We start from the raw sequence: 18,298 nt of genomic DNA, 5'->3' as shown, positions 1-18,298 counted from the left end.
TCTCCCCTTCTCTCTCCCCCTACCAGTCTCCTTCCCATTTGCCAAAGGTCTATCTCCTTATTTCCTATTGTCTATCTTTATTTTGCTCTTTGACTTACTTGTAATTCAGGTTTCTCATAGAAGAGAAACCATATGATTTTTAAGCTTGTGTAACTGCTTCATTTTGAGACAGGGTCTCGCTAAATTGCTATGTTGCCCAGGCTGGGTTTGAACTTGTGCTCCTCCTGCTTCACCCCACAGAGAGCTGGGATTACAGGGATGGACTACCATACCCAGCTTTTTTTTTTTTATTGCTACATCTCCGGGCACACAGAAGCTCAATAAATATTCCTTGAAGGAGTGGGTACATGTATGCTGATCCTGACACCTTGGCTCGCCCTTCCATTTCCCTATTTTCCCCCTTGTATCCATAGCATTTATTATCATATAAAATCATTTATCATGATTGCTACTGGTTTTCTTCTACCTCTTATGCAAGCTGCCTTAGAGAATGCATCTTCACAGGTTTGAGATACATTGATGTATCTCAAGCATCTAGTGTGCACCACCTGTAAGGCACTCAACAAACATTCATTGAAGGAATAATTACAAATCGATGGTAAGCAGCTACCCCTGCCCCACAAGGATAACAGACCTACAATAATTCTTTTTAATTCAGGGGAGTTTAGTGCATGTTTTGAGAATGCAGGACGCTGGCTGTCTGCCACTGTCCCAACATCACTTCTGTACGTGTTTTTTTTGCTGCCATCCTAGTCCCTGCCTTCCCTACCACGTCCATACGCAGGCACCAGAGATGGATGGGAGACTCAGTCCATACCAGGGGTTGGGAGCAGGGTCTCACATTCCTTTTTTCTGGGAACTCTGCTCTGGGACACATCGCTGACAAACTTGCAGAATGGGAACTTTGATAAAAACAGCAACTATATGCTCAAAGACTTAAGGCTTTTTTACAAGCTAGCTAGGTATTTTTCATCACAGAAATTTGGATGAAATGCACTGTGGGTTTTTTTTTTTGCCTTACTTGAAGATTGAATGTCCTTTTGCGTTGAGAGTCCTAAAATTTGACAGGTCCTGATTCAGGTCCCATCCCACCACTTACCCTGGTCTGGGCTTATTTTCTCATTTCTAAAATGGTAGGGTAGCATTCTGTCCTGTGGTAAGCATAAACATGCAACACAGGTGATCTGTTTTTCATGGATAATTATTGTTAGTTTTCCATTTCTGAGACAAAATTCCTGGGATACTCAGTTTAAAAGAAGGAAAGGTTTCAGTTTCAAAGGTTTCAGCCCATGGTAACTTGGCCCTGTTGTGGTACACTACATTGTGGCAGGGGCTTGTGGTGGAGAAGCCTGTTGATCTCTTGGAGGCCAGGAAGGGGCTGGGTCCCAGAATTCCCTTTGAGGGCATGCCTCACAGTGATGTAACTTCCTTCCACTCAGCCCCACCTCTTCAAGATTCTAACACCTCCCAGTTGTGCGCCAGGCTACGGACCAAGTCTTACACCCATCAGCCTTTGGGGGCCATTTCAGATCCAAATTATAGCAGTTGCGTATCTTCTTTCCTTCCCCCTCCATTATTTTCAGATGTACCTAATATGGAAATGTTGACGAACTGAGCTGCTTAGGAAACTATACTTTTTTCCCAGTACCAGGGATTGAACTCAGGACCTTGCAGTTGCCAGGCAGGTGTGATGCCATTGAGCTATAACCCTGACCCTAGGGCGATAATTATTATAAAGGCTTTGTGACTGGGGTTAATTCATGTTAATAAGATATAATTTTATGAGTATACCTTTGTGCTTTAGTCTATCATAGTGACAAGGAGCCTCCTGTAGGATACAAGGATGACCTTTAGGTCATTCAAAAGAGCAATTGTCAATGGCTAGCACTTACTGGTCTAAGAGTATGAGATCTTAATGAAATTGTCCTGACTCGAAGTTCTAGATTTTTACCATCTCACTGTAATGAAAGAATATGAAGGGAGGGGGAATCCACATTACAGTGGGATCACTTTAAGTATTTGGGTACTATATTTTCTGCATAGCTTGCTGCATTCTTAAGGTTATCCAGCTTATCTGCCCAGCAATGCATGCTCCTATGTAACCCTGGCATGTTTGTGTGTGTTTACACGCGTGTGCCCCCTTCTATGGCTAAGGGCAGTAAGGTGCAGTTGAGTAGGTCAAACAGTGCGACACCATCTTCAGCCAAGGAGAACTTGGAAGACACGGCTTTCCCTGCAAAGTCTTGAATGGCGTCTTCCTGGCACAACCAAGGCATGGAGAAGGGTTTCAGGAGGGCAGCTGCCCCTCTGAATTATCCCCGGGTGAACCTGGAAGGGAAACTTCCTGCTACAATAACACAGCAAGGCAATGTGATGAACACTTTTATTTACAAATATAGTTAAAAGCTCTGACAGTTATCATGCTCTTCCTTGGGACCTGAAAAATGTTTTGTTTCGTTTTTTTAAAGTGCATGCAAAAGAAGTAAAGCCTTTTATTTTTCATCATTTTTTATTGTAAGAAAATACACAGTTTGAAAGTGTGAATAATGCAATATTTATGACCAAGAGATGGGACTCAGGAAGGGGCAGGGAAATAAAGAAAACGGTCAAGTTGATCTGACTGAGAGACAGTGTAAAACTCCAAATACTGAACTGGAAAAGGAGGGAAGTGGGGGAGGGACAGGAGGAGGAAGTAAAAAAATTTGATCAGAGAAACAGTTAAAATACAATATGAAAATAAGTAATACCTCTCCTTAAATTCCTTCTATACACAAAATACACGATTTGCCAAAGCCCAATTTGTGCTACTGGGATTCTGTGAGCTCTGTAAGTGTATTCACATCCTCTGCTACCGCAGAAAATGATTATGATACAATCAGAATATGCTGAAGACAAGTTAAACTCTTGCCAGCAGGTTCTTAAAAATCACAAGATCTCTTCATCCCGCCCACCCCCCAACCCCAAAAAAGTAATAATATGTCACCACTGATATGTACATCACAATTAGTTTCTGTAAAATGTATCAAATTTTCAATCTTTAATAAAACTTTGTTTTTTTTAATTCCTGATGAATAAATACCAAAAAAATAAAATAAAATAAAATAATGCAGCAGCTAGTTAAGGTGTAAGGCTGCGGATATTGTGTCTCTCTCCCCCTTGGCATTTATTATTATTATTATTTATTTTTTTGCTTTACTTTCACAGATTTGTGGTAGTGAGTGATTGCTTAAAGCAATATACATCCACTTTGTTGTTGGTTTACTGGTTTTGTTAAAACTGTCTCCAAGGTTTCACTGAAACATTTCGGATCACATCAATACTGTGACGTGTACTATGAATAGAAGGGATGGCCAGCATGTGGCCAGCACTGAAAGTTGACACGGGGGGAGGAAGGGCCCCTGATGGATTAAGAATAAACAGGCACTAGTCCGACACGATGTCAGTAAGAGTAAAAGAGAGAGAGAGAGAGAGAGAGAGAGAGAGAGAGAGAGAGAGAGAGAGAGTGAGAGCAACGCCCGTTAAAATGGGGAATGTGGTTTTGCAGGGTCTGAATTTTTTTCTGTTTTCTTTTTTTTTTTTTTGTAAATGGCAAAAAATTTAATCTCATCTATAGTCCTCCTTAGGAAAATCTAATGTAACCAAATTCCCAAATCCCATTCTGAGGCTCTCCATGTCAAAAGTTTCAATCTCTCGCTCTTGCCTTTCCAACAGGAACTTGATTCTCTCACTGCGTTCCTTCTGCAGGGCAGCCAGCTCCTCTTCAATCTGAAAGAAGCACAGCGATTGGTCCTTAATGGGACGGTCTCCCAATGGGCACCCATTGCACACCTGTGCACACCTGCATGCACCAGCACTGCAGGGGCTCAGAGTAACCTAGACCAGGGAGGCTGGGGAGTCCAGTGACTTGATCCACTATGTTTAAAACTTGCTACAAGCATGAGAATGCTGGGGCCCACCTGGGGTAAGCAATGCCCTTCGAGCTGCCACCTGGCTGGGCTGATCTAGGTCAGAGTCCTGTCCCAGCAGGAGGTAGCTCAGGAGAAGCCCAAAGACGCCTGAGCATAATTAGAATGTGCTTCTTTCCCATAAAGGGCTGGAGGCCTCCTGGGTCACTGGAAATTTAGTTTTAGAGCAGGAGCTGGGAAAAGCTTCTGTTACTTGCTGGAACAGCTGGTTAAGCCAGTAAATGCTCACCAGCTTTGAGGTGCTTGATGATATTGTTTCACTTCACAGTCCTTAGTATATCTAAAGCACTGAATATTTCAGTTAGTATAACACTTATTATGCATGGCAATACTGGCCTATCTTCATTTTAATTCTTGCTTAAAGACTTCTACCACCCGTGGAGATGGAGGATTTCCTTCCTATCAGAGAAGCATAAAGGCTTAGGCTATGGGATCAGACTTACCAAGTAACTGAGCCATCTTGGCCTGTAGAATGGGGACAGTGCCTGCCTCTCAGGGTTACTAGGACATGAGGCAAACAAGTGAACAGGGCCTGGTTTAACCCCTTGTAACCGGGGTGGGCTCCAAACACAGCAGCGTCGTAGGCTGCAACTTCCCCACCCAGCTGCACAGGACCACCAGTAACTCTCATACCTTCTGCTCAAGATGTGCTCTGCGCAGAGACACCCTCTGCTCTAGCTTCTGGAGCTCGCGTTCATGTTGTGCCTCTGTCTGCATCTTGATTTTGCTCTGGTAGGCATTGAGCAGCTCCATTTCCTGCTGGAGCTGTAGCCTCAACGCCTGGCATTCTGCTTCTTGAGCCTCATCTAGCCGTAACTGCAGGCACAGAAGACACACACTGTCACGCAGCCCTCGCTCACCACACTTGGGGACTACTGGGAGATGTCTCCTTGTTTGGACTCAAATGTGTCCCCTTGGAAAAACAGATGCCCTGGGTACACTGCGTTCTGATCAAAACCAGTGAAGTCTGCCCAGTCAGCTGCAAGCCCTAAAAATGCATGCTTTTCAGTGTGGTCTGAAGCCATGGGAACAGGTATTGGGAAGGTTACTCACTCTGCTGATCAGCCCATGGCCTTTGGAGGGGGACTCCTGAGCCAGAGGTCTAGCACCATCGCTCACTTAGATGTGTCACCTTACCAGTTTCTTAACTTCTCTAGGTCTCATTCTTTTCTTTTCATCTCGAGAAAGCAATACTTACAACTCCTATTATCTGAGATGGGTGGAGGATTAAGTGAAAGAATTCATACACAATCCCAGGCATAGTTCTCGATGCATACTAAACATTCAATAAACAGTAGCTGTTATCATTATTTTGGTTTTGACAAGACTATTTCCATATTTGGACATTTTTAACCATAAAACCATAAAGCCCATTTGATATGTTCTAAATAAATGAACGTAATACCCAGAAAACTTGGGGACTGTGCCACAGTACTATTACGCTCTTCATAAAGGCCATGTTCATTGGCTGCTACTGTTGGCTATGCAGCTTATCTTGCTTGCTGGGCAATCTAGAACTCTAGCAGTTTAAAATCTCTTCCTCAGAGGGCAGCCTTAATACTCTTAAGGGTAATATTCTGGTTTGGAGCAATGAAGTCTAGATTATAAGGCAGCCTGGCCACACTTCCCTTGCTTCCTGCAGCACCTGAACTTTGTATGCTCTGATCTTATCTTGGTGGGAAATGGACTGGGCTTGGCCAGGCCAGCACATGGAAATGCCAACTTCTCAACTCACAGAGTAGGTGGCTTTGGGCCATTTATATAAGTTAAGGGATTTTGGCGCCAAGGCTTGCTTTTGTCTAGATACAGCAGGCCCTCAATTTGGCTGAGCACTATGAGATTAGAATCCTTGAATTAGACAATTCAGGTTATTCTGGATTTATTTGCATGTTTCCATACGACCACTTTGCCAAATACTTATTCTCTACTTATCCACAATTTATGACAGTTAACAACATAGTGTAATATCTTCACTGACAAGTGACTTTTGGAAATGTTAGATAGTTTTAGAAAGTTATCTGCATAGTATCTTCTTTAGTACTTCTTTTTCAGTACTGGGAATGGAACCCAGGGCCTTTGCACTGAGCTACAAGCCTATCCTCTAAAATTTTTCTTTAAAAAACTTAGTGAGACAGGGTCACTTATTGAGACAGGTTCTCATTAAGTCGCTAAATTGTCCAGGCTGGACTTGAACTTGTCATGCACCTGCCTCAGCCTCCCATAGGTATGTACCATCATGCCTGGCCTTCTTTAGCACTTCTGGAGAAATACATTATGGCTATAAAAGGAACATAAAATAAATTATATAATCATATCCAAGATGCCTTCTAATAATTAATCCTAACCAGCCTCATGAAAACCCACTACAGAAGACGGACTGCTCTCCTCCCATTTTCCTGATACTGGACACAATGAACAATCCATCTGTAGCAGGACCAGCCTTATAGATTAATGCCCAAAAGTTTTGTTACTGACTCCCTCTTGATATCATAGGTTCTTTACCACTAAAGGAAAGAAGAAACCTGCTCTTTGCTGCTAATTGGCATCAGTTGCCGTCATCCCCGAGTGAGTGGCTGAGAGGCTCATCCTATGGGTGGTGTAGATAAGTGAAACAGCTCCATTTTCTTCTGCTTCTGAGAGTCTATTATGTACTGCTGTCAATAACTATGTGCTATACTAGCTCTGACTATACAAGTCTAGTGCTGGAAACCAGGAGACACTCCACGATTTGGTATTCATCACCCAAAATTATACATCCCAAATCAATAAAAAAGTTCTGTATCAATATTGGTAAATATCACGTTTTCTATAAAGTGGCTTAAAAAGATGTGACAGAGGCAGCTTGGTGTAGTAGTGACCAAGCATATAGGCTTACACGCCTCCTTCCCAAATCCTTCAAATACCTGGCTTGATCACTAGCTATGTGATTCCACATAAGCCAGGGCTGGCACACTGTGCCCATAGGGCAAATGTGGCCTGCTGCCTGTTTTTATAAATTTATAAATGGTTTTACTGACAAACTCACTCCTTTACATGTTACTGATAGCTGCTTAGGCATTGCAGCAGCAGAGTTGGCTAGCTGTCGCAGAGATCTTGTGGTCCACAAAACTTAAAATATCCATCTGCCCCTTTACAAAGTGCTTACCAACTCTTCTCCCAAGGAGGGGCTCGCTAAGCCTAAGGGGCTTTCCTTCAATAAACCTCAGTTTTGTCACAGGTAAATTTAGGGTTGAGCAGTAACTACTTCAAAGGGATTTTACAAAAATGAAATGGGAAAATGCCTATAAAACACATAAAACCACCTGGCCTATGGCATGCAGTTGGCAAAGGACAGCTGTACTGATGACATTCACTTTGATCTCGTCCTGTCTCAGGAGGTTATTTCTCTCCTTTTATTGAACAGCAATCATGCATCTATATTCCACATCCCATTCTCCCATCTTAGAGAATAGCATACACTCACTGGAGAGTGCCACAGATGCTAATAAACAATGGTTAACAAAAGTCCTATCAGCGGCTACATCCTCGTCAATGCTTCCCACCTGCCTCCTTATCACTCACCTCTCTCTGCCCTCCTCACCTCACGCTCATTTTGATTTGACCCTGTTACTTATTCTGGTCACCCATGACCAATGGGAAGTGATCTTTACCTTACCTGACCTGCCAGCAGCATCTGCAATTGCTGATGGCCCCTTCTTCTTGAAATCTTTCTCTTCCTTCTGAGATTTTATCTACACCTGTTGGCTTTTCCTCCCCTCTGTGGCTACTCCCTACCTATTGGAACTTGTAAATGTGGGTGTTCCTTGAGGCTTTGTCCTGGGCCCTCTTCCTCCTCTAACCAAAGGAATCTCATCTACTCCAAAAGCCCCAGGCGCCACCTGTTCCACAAATTACTTCTACATCTATAATGACTTCAGGCTTCTCTCCTTAGGCTTACACCAGCTTATCCAGCCTGTGAGAGACAACTTCATCTGTTTCCCAGGCTTTCAAGCTCATGGAACCAATTTTAATTAGCCCATCATCTTTACCTTCCTGCATCCCCAATCAGCTCGAATTCCTTTTGTACGTGTAGGCACCACAGTCTACCATTTTGCTCAAACCACAGACTGGGATTCAGTCATCTTTAAACCCTCCATATTCAGCCTGTCACTACATGCTCCTGACTCTAACCTCCTGCCTAGCTCTTCAACTGGTCACTTACCCCTTTATCCCCACTGCCCCTATTATAGCTACCACTTCCTGTGTCCAGATAAAAGCAGTGGCATCATAAATGATCTCCTTATACATATCTGCTCTTGCCACCTCCCAGGCCATTGTGCACATGTCACTGAGATAAACATTCAAAAAGAGCAAAGCAGATATCATCAGGCCCCTGCTAAGCACTTTCCAATGGCTTCTCCCTGCTTTCAGGATAAAGATAAACATTCTAACAGCTGGCAAGCCCCACCACGATCCAGACTCTGTTCACCCCTCCAGTCTTCTCATGTTAGTTTCCCTTGGTTCCCTGCATTTCTTCCAGAATGGATGTCTGTGAGTTCTCCAAGAGTGCCCTTGTCTTCCCACCTTTGCACATGCTGCTCCCTAGCCTAAATGACTACGTCAGAGAGGTGTTTCTCGACTCTCCAGACCAGGGTAACTCTCCTGTTTGCATTCTGCTGGCATCTTGCACCTGCTCTGGGAGTACACAGCCTGTTCAATGTTGGTTTCCTCCATTCTTCTACAAATTCCAGAGAACCTGATCAGTGACTGTCTTATTCATCACAACAACCCAGGGCACAGTGTAGGCACTCAATAAACACTTGCTGGATGAGTGAGTGAATGCACCAGCTCCCATCCTCAGCCTAAGAACATGCTTATGCCTTACCCAGGTAACAGAATTCTTCCTTTCATTCTATTCTTTTGATTCTCCCCACCCGAGCACTGGGGATGGAACACAGGGCTCCTGCACATGCTAGACAAGTGCTCTAACACTCAGCTACACCCCAGCCTCTGTTTCTGTCTCCTCCCCTTGCTACAGCTCTCTGTCTTGGCCTCCCCTGATGGGGATCTGGGAAAGGAATTCCCACACTTTTTCCTAACCTTATGGTCACTTTTTTGATGTACTATAATATCTCCCAATCCCACCGCTCTACTGTCTGTGACAAATAATGGACAAACCACTGCCAGCTCCAATGTATAAACCAAACTTGACTATTCTAGCTGGTCTCTACACACTTGAAATCTTCAGTTACAGCCTTTGCGCTGGCGGCTGTCACATACTGTCTTCTGGTTCCCCTCCTGTGTCTCTGAGTAGTTATCTTCTTTGGTCTAATTCTATGCAACCCTCAAATGTTGGTGTCCAAATGAGCTCTCTGTCCTCAGTCCCCTTCCCCTCTAATTCCTTCTCCTATCCCTAGCAGATCTATTCCTAACAGCTACAACTGTCCCTATATGGCAAGGTGTCTTTTTTTTTTCTTTTCCAGAGCTAGGGATGGAGCCCAGCGTCTCACACATACCAGGGATGGGCTGCTCCACCACTATATCCCCAGTCCTTTATTTTTTAACTTTCAGACAGGATCTTCCAGCCAAGCATGGTGACAAACACAGGGGCAACTTTTAACTTTGTGACTCAGTGAGACTGGGGATGTAGCTCAGTGCACAGGCATTGGGTTCAATCCCCAGTACCACAAACAAACAAACAAACAAACAAACAAACAGAAAGGATCTTACTAAGTTGCCCATGCTAGGCTTAAACCTGCAATCCTCCTGAGTAGCTGGCACCTGGACAAAATGTCCAACATTTTGTCTTTAATTTTGGCATCCTTCTGAGCTACAGATTTCCATATCTGTACTTCTCTACCTAAATACCCACATATCTCAGATACAATGTCCACAACTTGGTCAATTATCTTCCCAGGCATCCAAACTCAGCCGTCCTATTTTTATATATTGGTAAAATTATGATCTATTCCAATCTATTGTCAAACCTATCTCTCAGACTGGTCACTAAGTTCTATCTAGCCTACCTCCTAAATATTTCACATTTCTCAAATTCTACCCCTCTTTACTATTTCCATCAGCCCCTCCTCACTCCCTGTATTGAATCCAGGGCTTCACATGATAAGTACACACTCTATCACTGAGTCACACCTCCCTCCAACTTGACATGCTCTGTCTTAGTTCAGGCTTTCATCATATTTTTCTATATTATTCCAGTAGCTCCCAACAGGTCTCCTTATCTACATTTGCTGCATGATTGCCAATACCTCTTTTTTCCCCCAGCACTGCATATGCTAGGCAAGTGCTCTACCACTGAGCAATGTCCCAGCCCTGCTTTCCTTCTCAAAAGGTCTCCACTGCTTACTGCGTAATGTCCAGACTCCTGCTACTGAGACTCTGATCCCTGACTATCCACCTGGCTTCTTTACACGAGTATTTCACACTCCACCATGGCAAATGCTCCCTGTTTCTCAAAAGTGCCAGCCTTTTTCAGGCTTCTGAGTCTCTGCATAGACTGTGCCCTCCGCCAGGATGAACTTTCCTCTTGTGTCTGTTTGGTACTCTTTAAGGTTCATCTCCTGAGGAATCTTCACTGAATTTCCAGGTGAGCTCCTTCCCTGGCTTATCAAGACCTTTATGACCTCTCCTTGTGGGGTTTCCACTATCCACTGCCTTGAATACTGGCCTCATAAAGTTCTGCAAGTCCCTAAATGCATACTTCCCATTGTTTGGGTCTTTTCCTATGTAAGTTCCTTTGCATGGAACCTGCTTACTTCAGTGGCTTCCTTTAAGCCTCCTGGCTCCTCCCAGGAAGCTTTCCCTAGGCCAGATTCATTCTTCCTACCTACCCTCCTGGATACCCCCAGCACCTCCCACTTCACAGCACTTACGGTGCTTTATCATTATTGCTTAATTGTCTGACCTCTTGGCTTGACTGACAAAAGTATGAGGTCAGAGACCCACTGTCTATCTAGCTCACCACGCTACCTCTGAGCCCAGCACAGGGTGGACCCAGAGGCTTATCAAGAGTTTACTGAATGCATGTGCCTGTGTATGTCTTTCTCAGTTGACGGTGAGCTTCGTATGGGCAGGGACCGTGTCTTATTCACTTGTGCCTGACACTAGTTGGGGATGGTGGTCAGGAAATCTTGGATGAAGGAACATATGACATTATGTATGGTATCTATCACATCTTGCCCTCAAGTCCCTATGTGCCACAGAAGCAGGTCATTCCTCGTGCTCCATCTTATAAGACACACTCCAGCAAGGATCCGCATGGCCTTGGCTTTATTCAGCGTCGTCATTTCCTCAGTTGTTTGGGCAGGAAAACACCAATATCCTAAATTTGTGCAAGAATCATCCTGGGAAACAAAGGCTGGATCTTGAATTTTCTTGAATCCCAAAGCTCTTGAAGCTGTGGCACCAAACCTAACCACTTACCGCTTGAGAGGCCATCATTTCATTTATACTCTGTTCATACTGCTCTGCCAAAATGGCCAGTTTTCTCGTCTGCTCATCTTTCAGTGTCTTTAAGATTGTTTTGTGCTCATTCTTTGGAGTAACTTCCAACTGGTGATTCTTGAGTGCTTTATACTGTTTGGTCTGTACTTTGCAAGTGTCCTGAAACTGTTTTTTAATTTGCATTTCCATGGCCTGTTAGGGAAAGTGACAAAGGAAAAATAAAGACATATCAGCCAATACAGAAAGCTTTCCATTATAATGACACAATACAAGTGCTGGGACCACCTGCCTTTTGGTGCAGTGAGCCATGAAACTGATCAATAATCATAAAAGTAGTACCTCCCACTCAGATAAGTGTTAACTTTCCAATACTTTTGTTTTATACTAAGTGAATAGAAGTAATTTTGAATTTATAAATAGCTCCAAAGAAAAAAATAAATTGTAACGAGGGGATAACAATTCTAAAAAGATTGTGTAATAGTATGAAGCTTAGTTTATTAAAACCTTTGCTGTTATTCTCAAGGTTTCCCAGTCAAAGTCTTAGCATTTCCTGTTGTTTGTTGCTTTTCTTTCTTTGTGTGCATGAGTGTATGCATGTGCGCGGGCCATTCTTCCACATTTCCAAGTGAGCAAGCAGATGCTCTCACTGCTTTGGCTTGTGGATGCTTCCGTGACAAACCAACAAAGGAGAACATCTGGTTAACACTTCATATCCTAACCCATAATCCATTAGGTTTCAGCACAGATGGAAAGAGAACAGTGATTTCAGATGTTTCCACCAATAAGCGATTGTGCTTGGATGTGGCAATATCACATTTGCACTTTGCCAGGAAGAGAGAGAAGTGTGTGATTAAGGGCAGAAGGCATTCCATCAGGCTGCTCCAGGGTCATGGGTGCACTCCATAAACACTCTGAGGAGTTATGGTGACAGGGATCACTAATTAGACAGCTTAGGATTTGGCTTGAAGGGGCACATGGCCAATGTGATGGAGCCTGGCCTTGTATCTGTGCCAACACTGACAATGTCCTCCCTGACATGTAGCAACAGCTTAGAACACAGAGCTTATTAATTAGCAGTCTGCTAAAATTAGGCAGAGGCAGTGTGGGCCAAAGGAGCTCTTCCTCATAGCTTTAGCACACAGGCAGTGAAGGCCTCACACACTTCGAGCCAATCGCAATTCCCATGCCTATGACAGATGTCATCCAAAAATCACACCCTTTCCTACGAAGTTTGAATGTGGCTTTGGAGTCCCGCTCAATAGGTACAGCAGAGCTTGTGCTAGTTGGTACCAATATAACTTTCTCATTTCCCAAGATTAGAGGCTGCTGTCCATCCCATTGTAAGGAGGGCAGATTGTGAAGGGCTCAGAGAAATGATATAATGGAATAAAAGGAAAACTGAGAGATCAGATAGTACACTGGTTTTCAAAGTGGTTTGTGTAGCTTGTGAAATGCAGACTCCTGAGCTTTACACCTGGAGAGATTCTGATTTGGCAGAGATGGAGCCCAGACATGTGTGATTTGAAAAGTTGCCCTGGAGACTCTGACAGTGTAGGGACCACTGGTCTGGCCCTACTGCCCTGGAGCACAGACAGGGAATGCCTCTCCTTTCTCTTACCTTTAAGTTTTTTGGCTGTTGCCGAAGTTCCATGACATGCTTTCTGTGCAGTTCCCTTTCTCGCCTCTTATTGTACTCCAGCTGGTTTTCCAGTTCAGTCTGGTGCTGTAAACGGATCAGATCCATGCGTAGCTTCTGTAACGTGTGCAGCTGCCTATATTCTAGCTCTCGGGTGGACTCGTCGTGCCGGATTAGCATGGCGTGCTCCATCTCCTTCTGCGTCCTCTTTTTATTTAGTTCCTGCATTCAGGAACAAAGATAAATGGAGAGAGTTGACTGGAGGAGAAGTGGAAGAAATGTGGAGGTAAGCGAGGGATGGCACGGAACAGCACTGCTAACTGGCTCTTAAACCCAGAAGTATTTATAGCATGACTTAATGCAATTAGATTCACAATCCTGGAGGTTTACGTTCTGTTTCAGGGTCTGTCACATACAAGATAGTCAACTTCAGAACCTTAGCAATTGCACTATCTATACAATGGGACCAATTCTACCTAACTCCCTCTTATCTCACAGAGCTGCTGTGAATCTAATTAGGTGATGTGCTACACTTAGGTGCAAGGAAATGTTTCTTTAGTCAAGCAGCGGTTTTCCACCTTGTTTGCCCATTAAAATCACAGGAGGAAGCTGTTCAGACACATGACGCTTAAAGTCCACAAACTGAAATTTCTAATATAGTTGCCAGGGGGTGGGACCCCCATGCCACTTCAGTCTTCCAGGTGATTCTATTATGTAATCATTGTTGAGAATTAAGCTTAATTAAATTGATAATGTCTGTAATGTTCTTAGATTTCTGGGAAATATCTGTTTCTGCACATATCAGAAGTAGGCCAATTATCTATTTTTTAAAATCTGTGTTTAGGTGATGGTGGGAAAGAGCAGAGATGTTTCCCTTTTCATCTTTTCCATCATAGTCAATCGAATCATTTCTGGATCTAGTCTCTCTGTTCTTCTCAAACTTGGCTATCTCTTTCTGTCTCCTCCCTCTCCTCTCCTTTCCTTCCTGCTGTCCTTGTTGAGGAGGAACAAACTAGAAAAAAAGGGGAAGTTGGGCAACATTTTTTCATTTTACCAATTCAAGAATATTTCCCATATGCACTAGATACAATGCTTTTGGTGCATATAAATGTCGAACTAAGCTGTGACTTCTGTCCCTAACCTGGTAGTGCTCTAATACGAAAGCGTAACAGACACTTTTTTTTTGGTACGGGGGATCGAACTCAGGACCTTGCACTTGCACGGCAGGCGCCAGAACCGCTAAGCTAATTCCCTGGTCCCTTTGTTTGTTTTTTTGAGACAGGGTCTCACCATGTAGTTCAGACCAGCCTTGCATCCCAGCCTGGGGCAAACTATTTTTTGCCCTAGGAATTTACAGTTGTAATTTCCAGCTCTAATCTCTGTGGATGGCTGGAATTGAGGGACATATGAAGACTACGTACGCCACTATGCCATCTGCCACGATGAGGCCTGAGAATTAGAGTATACCAGGTTTCAGAGCAAAAAAAGAATGAAATAAAAGAAAGAAGTAGAGGGAATATAACTGTGCTAAAGTTCCTCACTGGTTCCTAAGCCCACCTGTAAGTCCAGCTGTATTACTGTGCTTGAGTTTTATGAGATATTCCTATATTTCTTAAGTAATTTCCCTAGCTTTGGTTTAAGCTAGCCCAAATAAATTAATATTGAAAAAGAAACTAACAAGGGAAATAATTTTATGTGCAAAGTTAAAAGAGAGCAAGATGGATAAGTACAACAAGTACAACTATAGGTAAAGGTTATTTGTTACAAGCTTTCTAAACACGGTATTATAAGAAGGTCAAAGAAAGCCGAAAGCTTTTGAGCTCCATTTTAGGTTAGAACAATAGGATGCTACTCTTCTTTGATGGCAACCACTACGCAAGCAAGTTGTTTATGTTCATAGAAACATCTGTAACGTGTGTATGCTGGTGTAGTTGAGAAGAGTATCTTGTATACTTGGACCTCTATCCATTTGAAGGGAAGTCCTCTAAGTAGCACAGCCTCTAGTAGTAGAGCACAGTCACAAATCATTCATTTATTTCTTCATTCAACAAACACTTGTTGAGCACCTACTATGTGCTGGACACTGTTATAGGCACTGCAGACAGCAGGGAACAATAGGATCACCTCACAGAGCTGCTTTTCTAGTGAAGAAACATTCAAAGTATAAATATACTTTAAATTTGTTGGAAAGAATAAAAGCATCACTCCAGCATCACTGCCAGTCTCCTATGTTTTTCTTTTTCCTCCTCACCTGGTCCATCAAATTTCTTCTTTTAAAGATCAGTAATTGGCCCCTAGGTGGCACCAAAGGGAAGTGAGCCCTTTCCACAGACTAAAGCTATCCAGGACCAAGAGAAAAAAATCCAAGGAAAGCCCTTCTAGTGGGTTAAGTTACCATTCTTCAGTCCACTGCATCACTTTTACCTTAGGGTCTCAATTTTTGGCATTTATACATCCATAATTTCTTAAATTGAGAGGTCCAAAGTGAGCTGCCCAAGGGCCTGAAACTCTCAGGGTGGGTGTGCGGGGGTAAAAGACAGCCAACAAACAGTTGGAGGAAATCGTGTGCCTCTCTTTATGTCTAGTGGGCTGCTTCAGGAGCCTGAAGAATACCTGTGACAGAATCACCTGAGTTACAAGTGATTTTTTTTCTTTTTTGGGGGTACTGGGGATCGAACTTGGGACCTTGCACTTTCGAGGCAGGCAGCAGCGCCACTGAGCTAAATCCCCAGTCCACTGCAAGTGATTTATAACAACCTACCCAGTTACTTCTGATGTCTACTAAAGTTTGGGAATCAATGGGAAAATGAAAGCCCATGGTATCAGTCAGCTTCAGCTACTGGCTGGCTACTCTTTGGCTTTGGGCAAGTCTCCTAATCCACGATTTAAGACTTCAGGTTTAGGGTGAGGCTACCTATCTATCAGCTTCCACTATGCACTGAGATGCTTGTGAAGATGAAATCAAAGGGTGCTGAGGTGTAACATGGTAAGCAGCCAATACTATTTTAAACCATGAACAAAGTTATTTGGCTTATTATGAGTCCAGTGCTGTGCCTATATGATAATACATAATGTGCTTTCAATTTTTAAAATTGTTTCATATACCTCATTCATTCCTAATTGCAACCCTATGAGGTGGTAACTTTGCAAAGATTTCCTATGAGATAGTAAGGCAATTGGGAATTAAGGGACTAACATAACATCCTATAGTTCCATAAAACAGACTTGAGGCTAAAACTCAGACTTTTAGATTTTAAACATTTTCCATGAAAAGGCGTTCCAATGAACATGTTATACTTTTCTGTTTCTCTTTTTTCAGTTTGTGACACAATATTCCAAAGAACTCCTCTGCTCTAGCTTGATCTGATGCAGTGATTTCTTTATCCGTGTAAAGGACACAATGTACATTACAGCCACATTGTGTGCACTTCTAGCTTGCACAAAATGAGCCAAGCAAAAATTTAAAACATCAAATTTGATGAACAGGTGATTCCGCTCAACAATGTGCTCAATGTCTGTATGCACTGGAGGAAGCGTTGGGGGAGAGGTGGCCGCTCCCTTTCCCTCGGCCACATAGAGACACCTCACAAGTGCATGGAAGCTCAAGGCTGAAACGCATGTGCTTCTCACAGAACATGGTCCCTAAACACGTGCCTAAGTGACTCCACCTGCTGGCTAAGCTGTGGCTCCAGACGCTCCTCTCCCATCCCTTTCCCCAACTGTGTTCCAAACATTCTATTTAACGTAAGTCCCAGTGGAAGTGCTATTGGCTTCTTTAAAAGCAGCTAATTTCACTCATGCCAACTTTATTTCCTTGTTTTCTGTTTTTCTTCAATATTGGGAATTGAACTCATGCCAAATTTTTATCCTTCTGGCCACTGAGGTTGAGTAAAAACTGGAACTCAAACTTCTAAATGGAGACATTAGCTGTAATATTTAATCCCTTCTTGCTTTTGGTTCTTTGTTTTAACAAGTGGCTAGAAAGCCTGAGCTTCTGTGGGTGATGAGAGGGGAGGTGGCTCAACCCAGTTTGCAGAGTCCTTTTACAGGCTTTCAGTAATTAAAAGATCACTACTACCTATTTTAGGCAAAGAAACAGGAAAACAGCAACTGTTAGGCTTTCTTGGTGGGCATTTTCACGAACCCCTTTAGAAGGCCATTTGCTGACATCTATTTAAAACTTTAAACTTTTAAATTTTTGTAATTTTGAGACAAGGTCTTGCTATGTCACCTGGGCTGTCTGGCCTTGAACTTGCTATGTAGTCCAGGCTGGCCTTGAACTCATGATCCTCCTGCATCAGCTTCCCAAGTGCTAGGAGTACAGGTATGCACCACCACACCAGACTTATTTAAAACTTTAGGTGTATGTACTCTGATCCAGAAATTTCACTTCTGAGAATACAAGCTTACAAATATACTGATATATGTATAAAAATATTTATGTACAAAGATGTGTTCTGTGGCATTGCTACTAATACTATAAAATTTCAACAAGATGTGCATGGAGATGTGCCTCATTAAACAAATGATTTTACAGTCACAGAACAAAATACTCTGTTGTTTAAAAGAATGAATTGAGCTGTATGTGCTACATTGTAAATGAAAGAAGAAATTCCAACAGTATAGTGGACATTTGTTACTTTTGCAGGCTCAGCATCTATTTTTCCTTCTGTTTATACTTCCCTTTTTTGCTTTGAGCAAATACTCCAACCTATCTGGAATCAGAGAGTGCCGGCACATTACCCAATCAAGTTCTCCCTCCTAGGAACTGGGATCTTGAACAGAAAGATTACAGGGATTAAAAATGGTTGGAGATTCATCCGAATGGCAGTGCCTCGAGGAATGTCCATTAGCTCTTGCAGCCTCAAACGTCATGGAAGTTGCTTTTCCAGCATGGTTCTTCATTGTTGCCGGCTGTGTTCTTTGGCTGTCACCTACCCCACATGCTTCTGGTAAGTTCCCTCCTATGCATAAGTCAGCCAAAGCAAGCAAATCAAATAATCCCACTGATACAAAAGCAATCTCATTTTTCTAAAGTTATATATAAGATATACACTCAAAGTATATAATATACACAGGAAAGAAATCTGGAATGACAAATGGCAAATGAGTGGTTGACTGTCTCAGAGTAGAGATTGGGTGAAATGAGATTATGAAGAAGAAGAGAGGGCTGGGGATGTAGCTCAGTGGAGCCATGCCTGCCTGACAAGCACAAGGTCCTGAGTTCAATCCCCAGTACCAGTACCAAAAAAAAAAA

At 43.0% G+C, this 18,298-nt stretch overlaps 1 protein-coding gene across 7 annotated transcripts in view; it reads right to left on the bottom strand.

The window, feature by feature from the left end:
- Positions 1-2,490: 2,490 nt before the first annotated feature.
- Positions 2,491-18,298, bottom strand: part of Taok3 (TAO kinase 3) — a 189,319-nt gene continuing 173,511 nt past the window's right edge. For all 7 annotated transcript variants that reach the window (XM_004843693.4, XM_087198101.1, XM_087198100.1 and 4 more), the window contains 4 exons: positions 13,024-13,263; positions 11,385-11,597; positions 4,599-4,781; positions 2,491-3,765 (listed from right to left, as the gene is read on the bottom strand). In XM_004843693.4, the coding sequence (XP_004843750.1) occupies positions 3,604-3,765; positions 4,599-4,781; positions 11,385-11,597; positions 13,024-13,263 (798 nt within the window). In that variant the 3' untranslated portion in view covers positions 2,491-3,603. The remainder of the gene's footprint in view (positions 3,766-4,598; positions 4,782-11,384; positions 11,598-13,023; positions 13,264-18,298) is intronic.

This window comes from Heterocephalus glaber, unplaced genomic scaffold (assembly GCF_053883595.1).
Source record: "Heterocephalus glaber isolate CG9 unplaced genomic scaffold, H.glaber_assembly_v1.0 deba00001687, whole genome shotgun sequence".
Lineage (NCBI taxonomy): Eukaryota > Metazoa > Chordata > Mammalia > Rodentia > Bathyergidae > Heterocephalus > Heterocephalus glaber.
The sequence above is the reverse complement of the archived record's forward strand: the minus strand, read 5'-3'. Positions and strand labels throughout refer to the sequence as shown.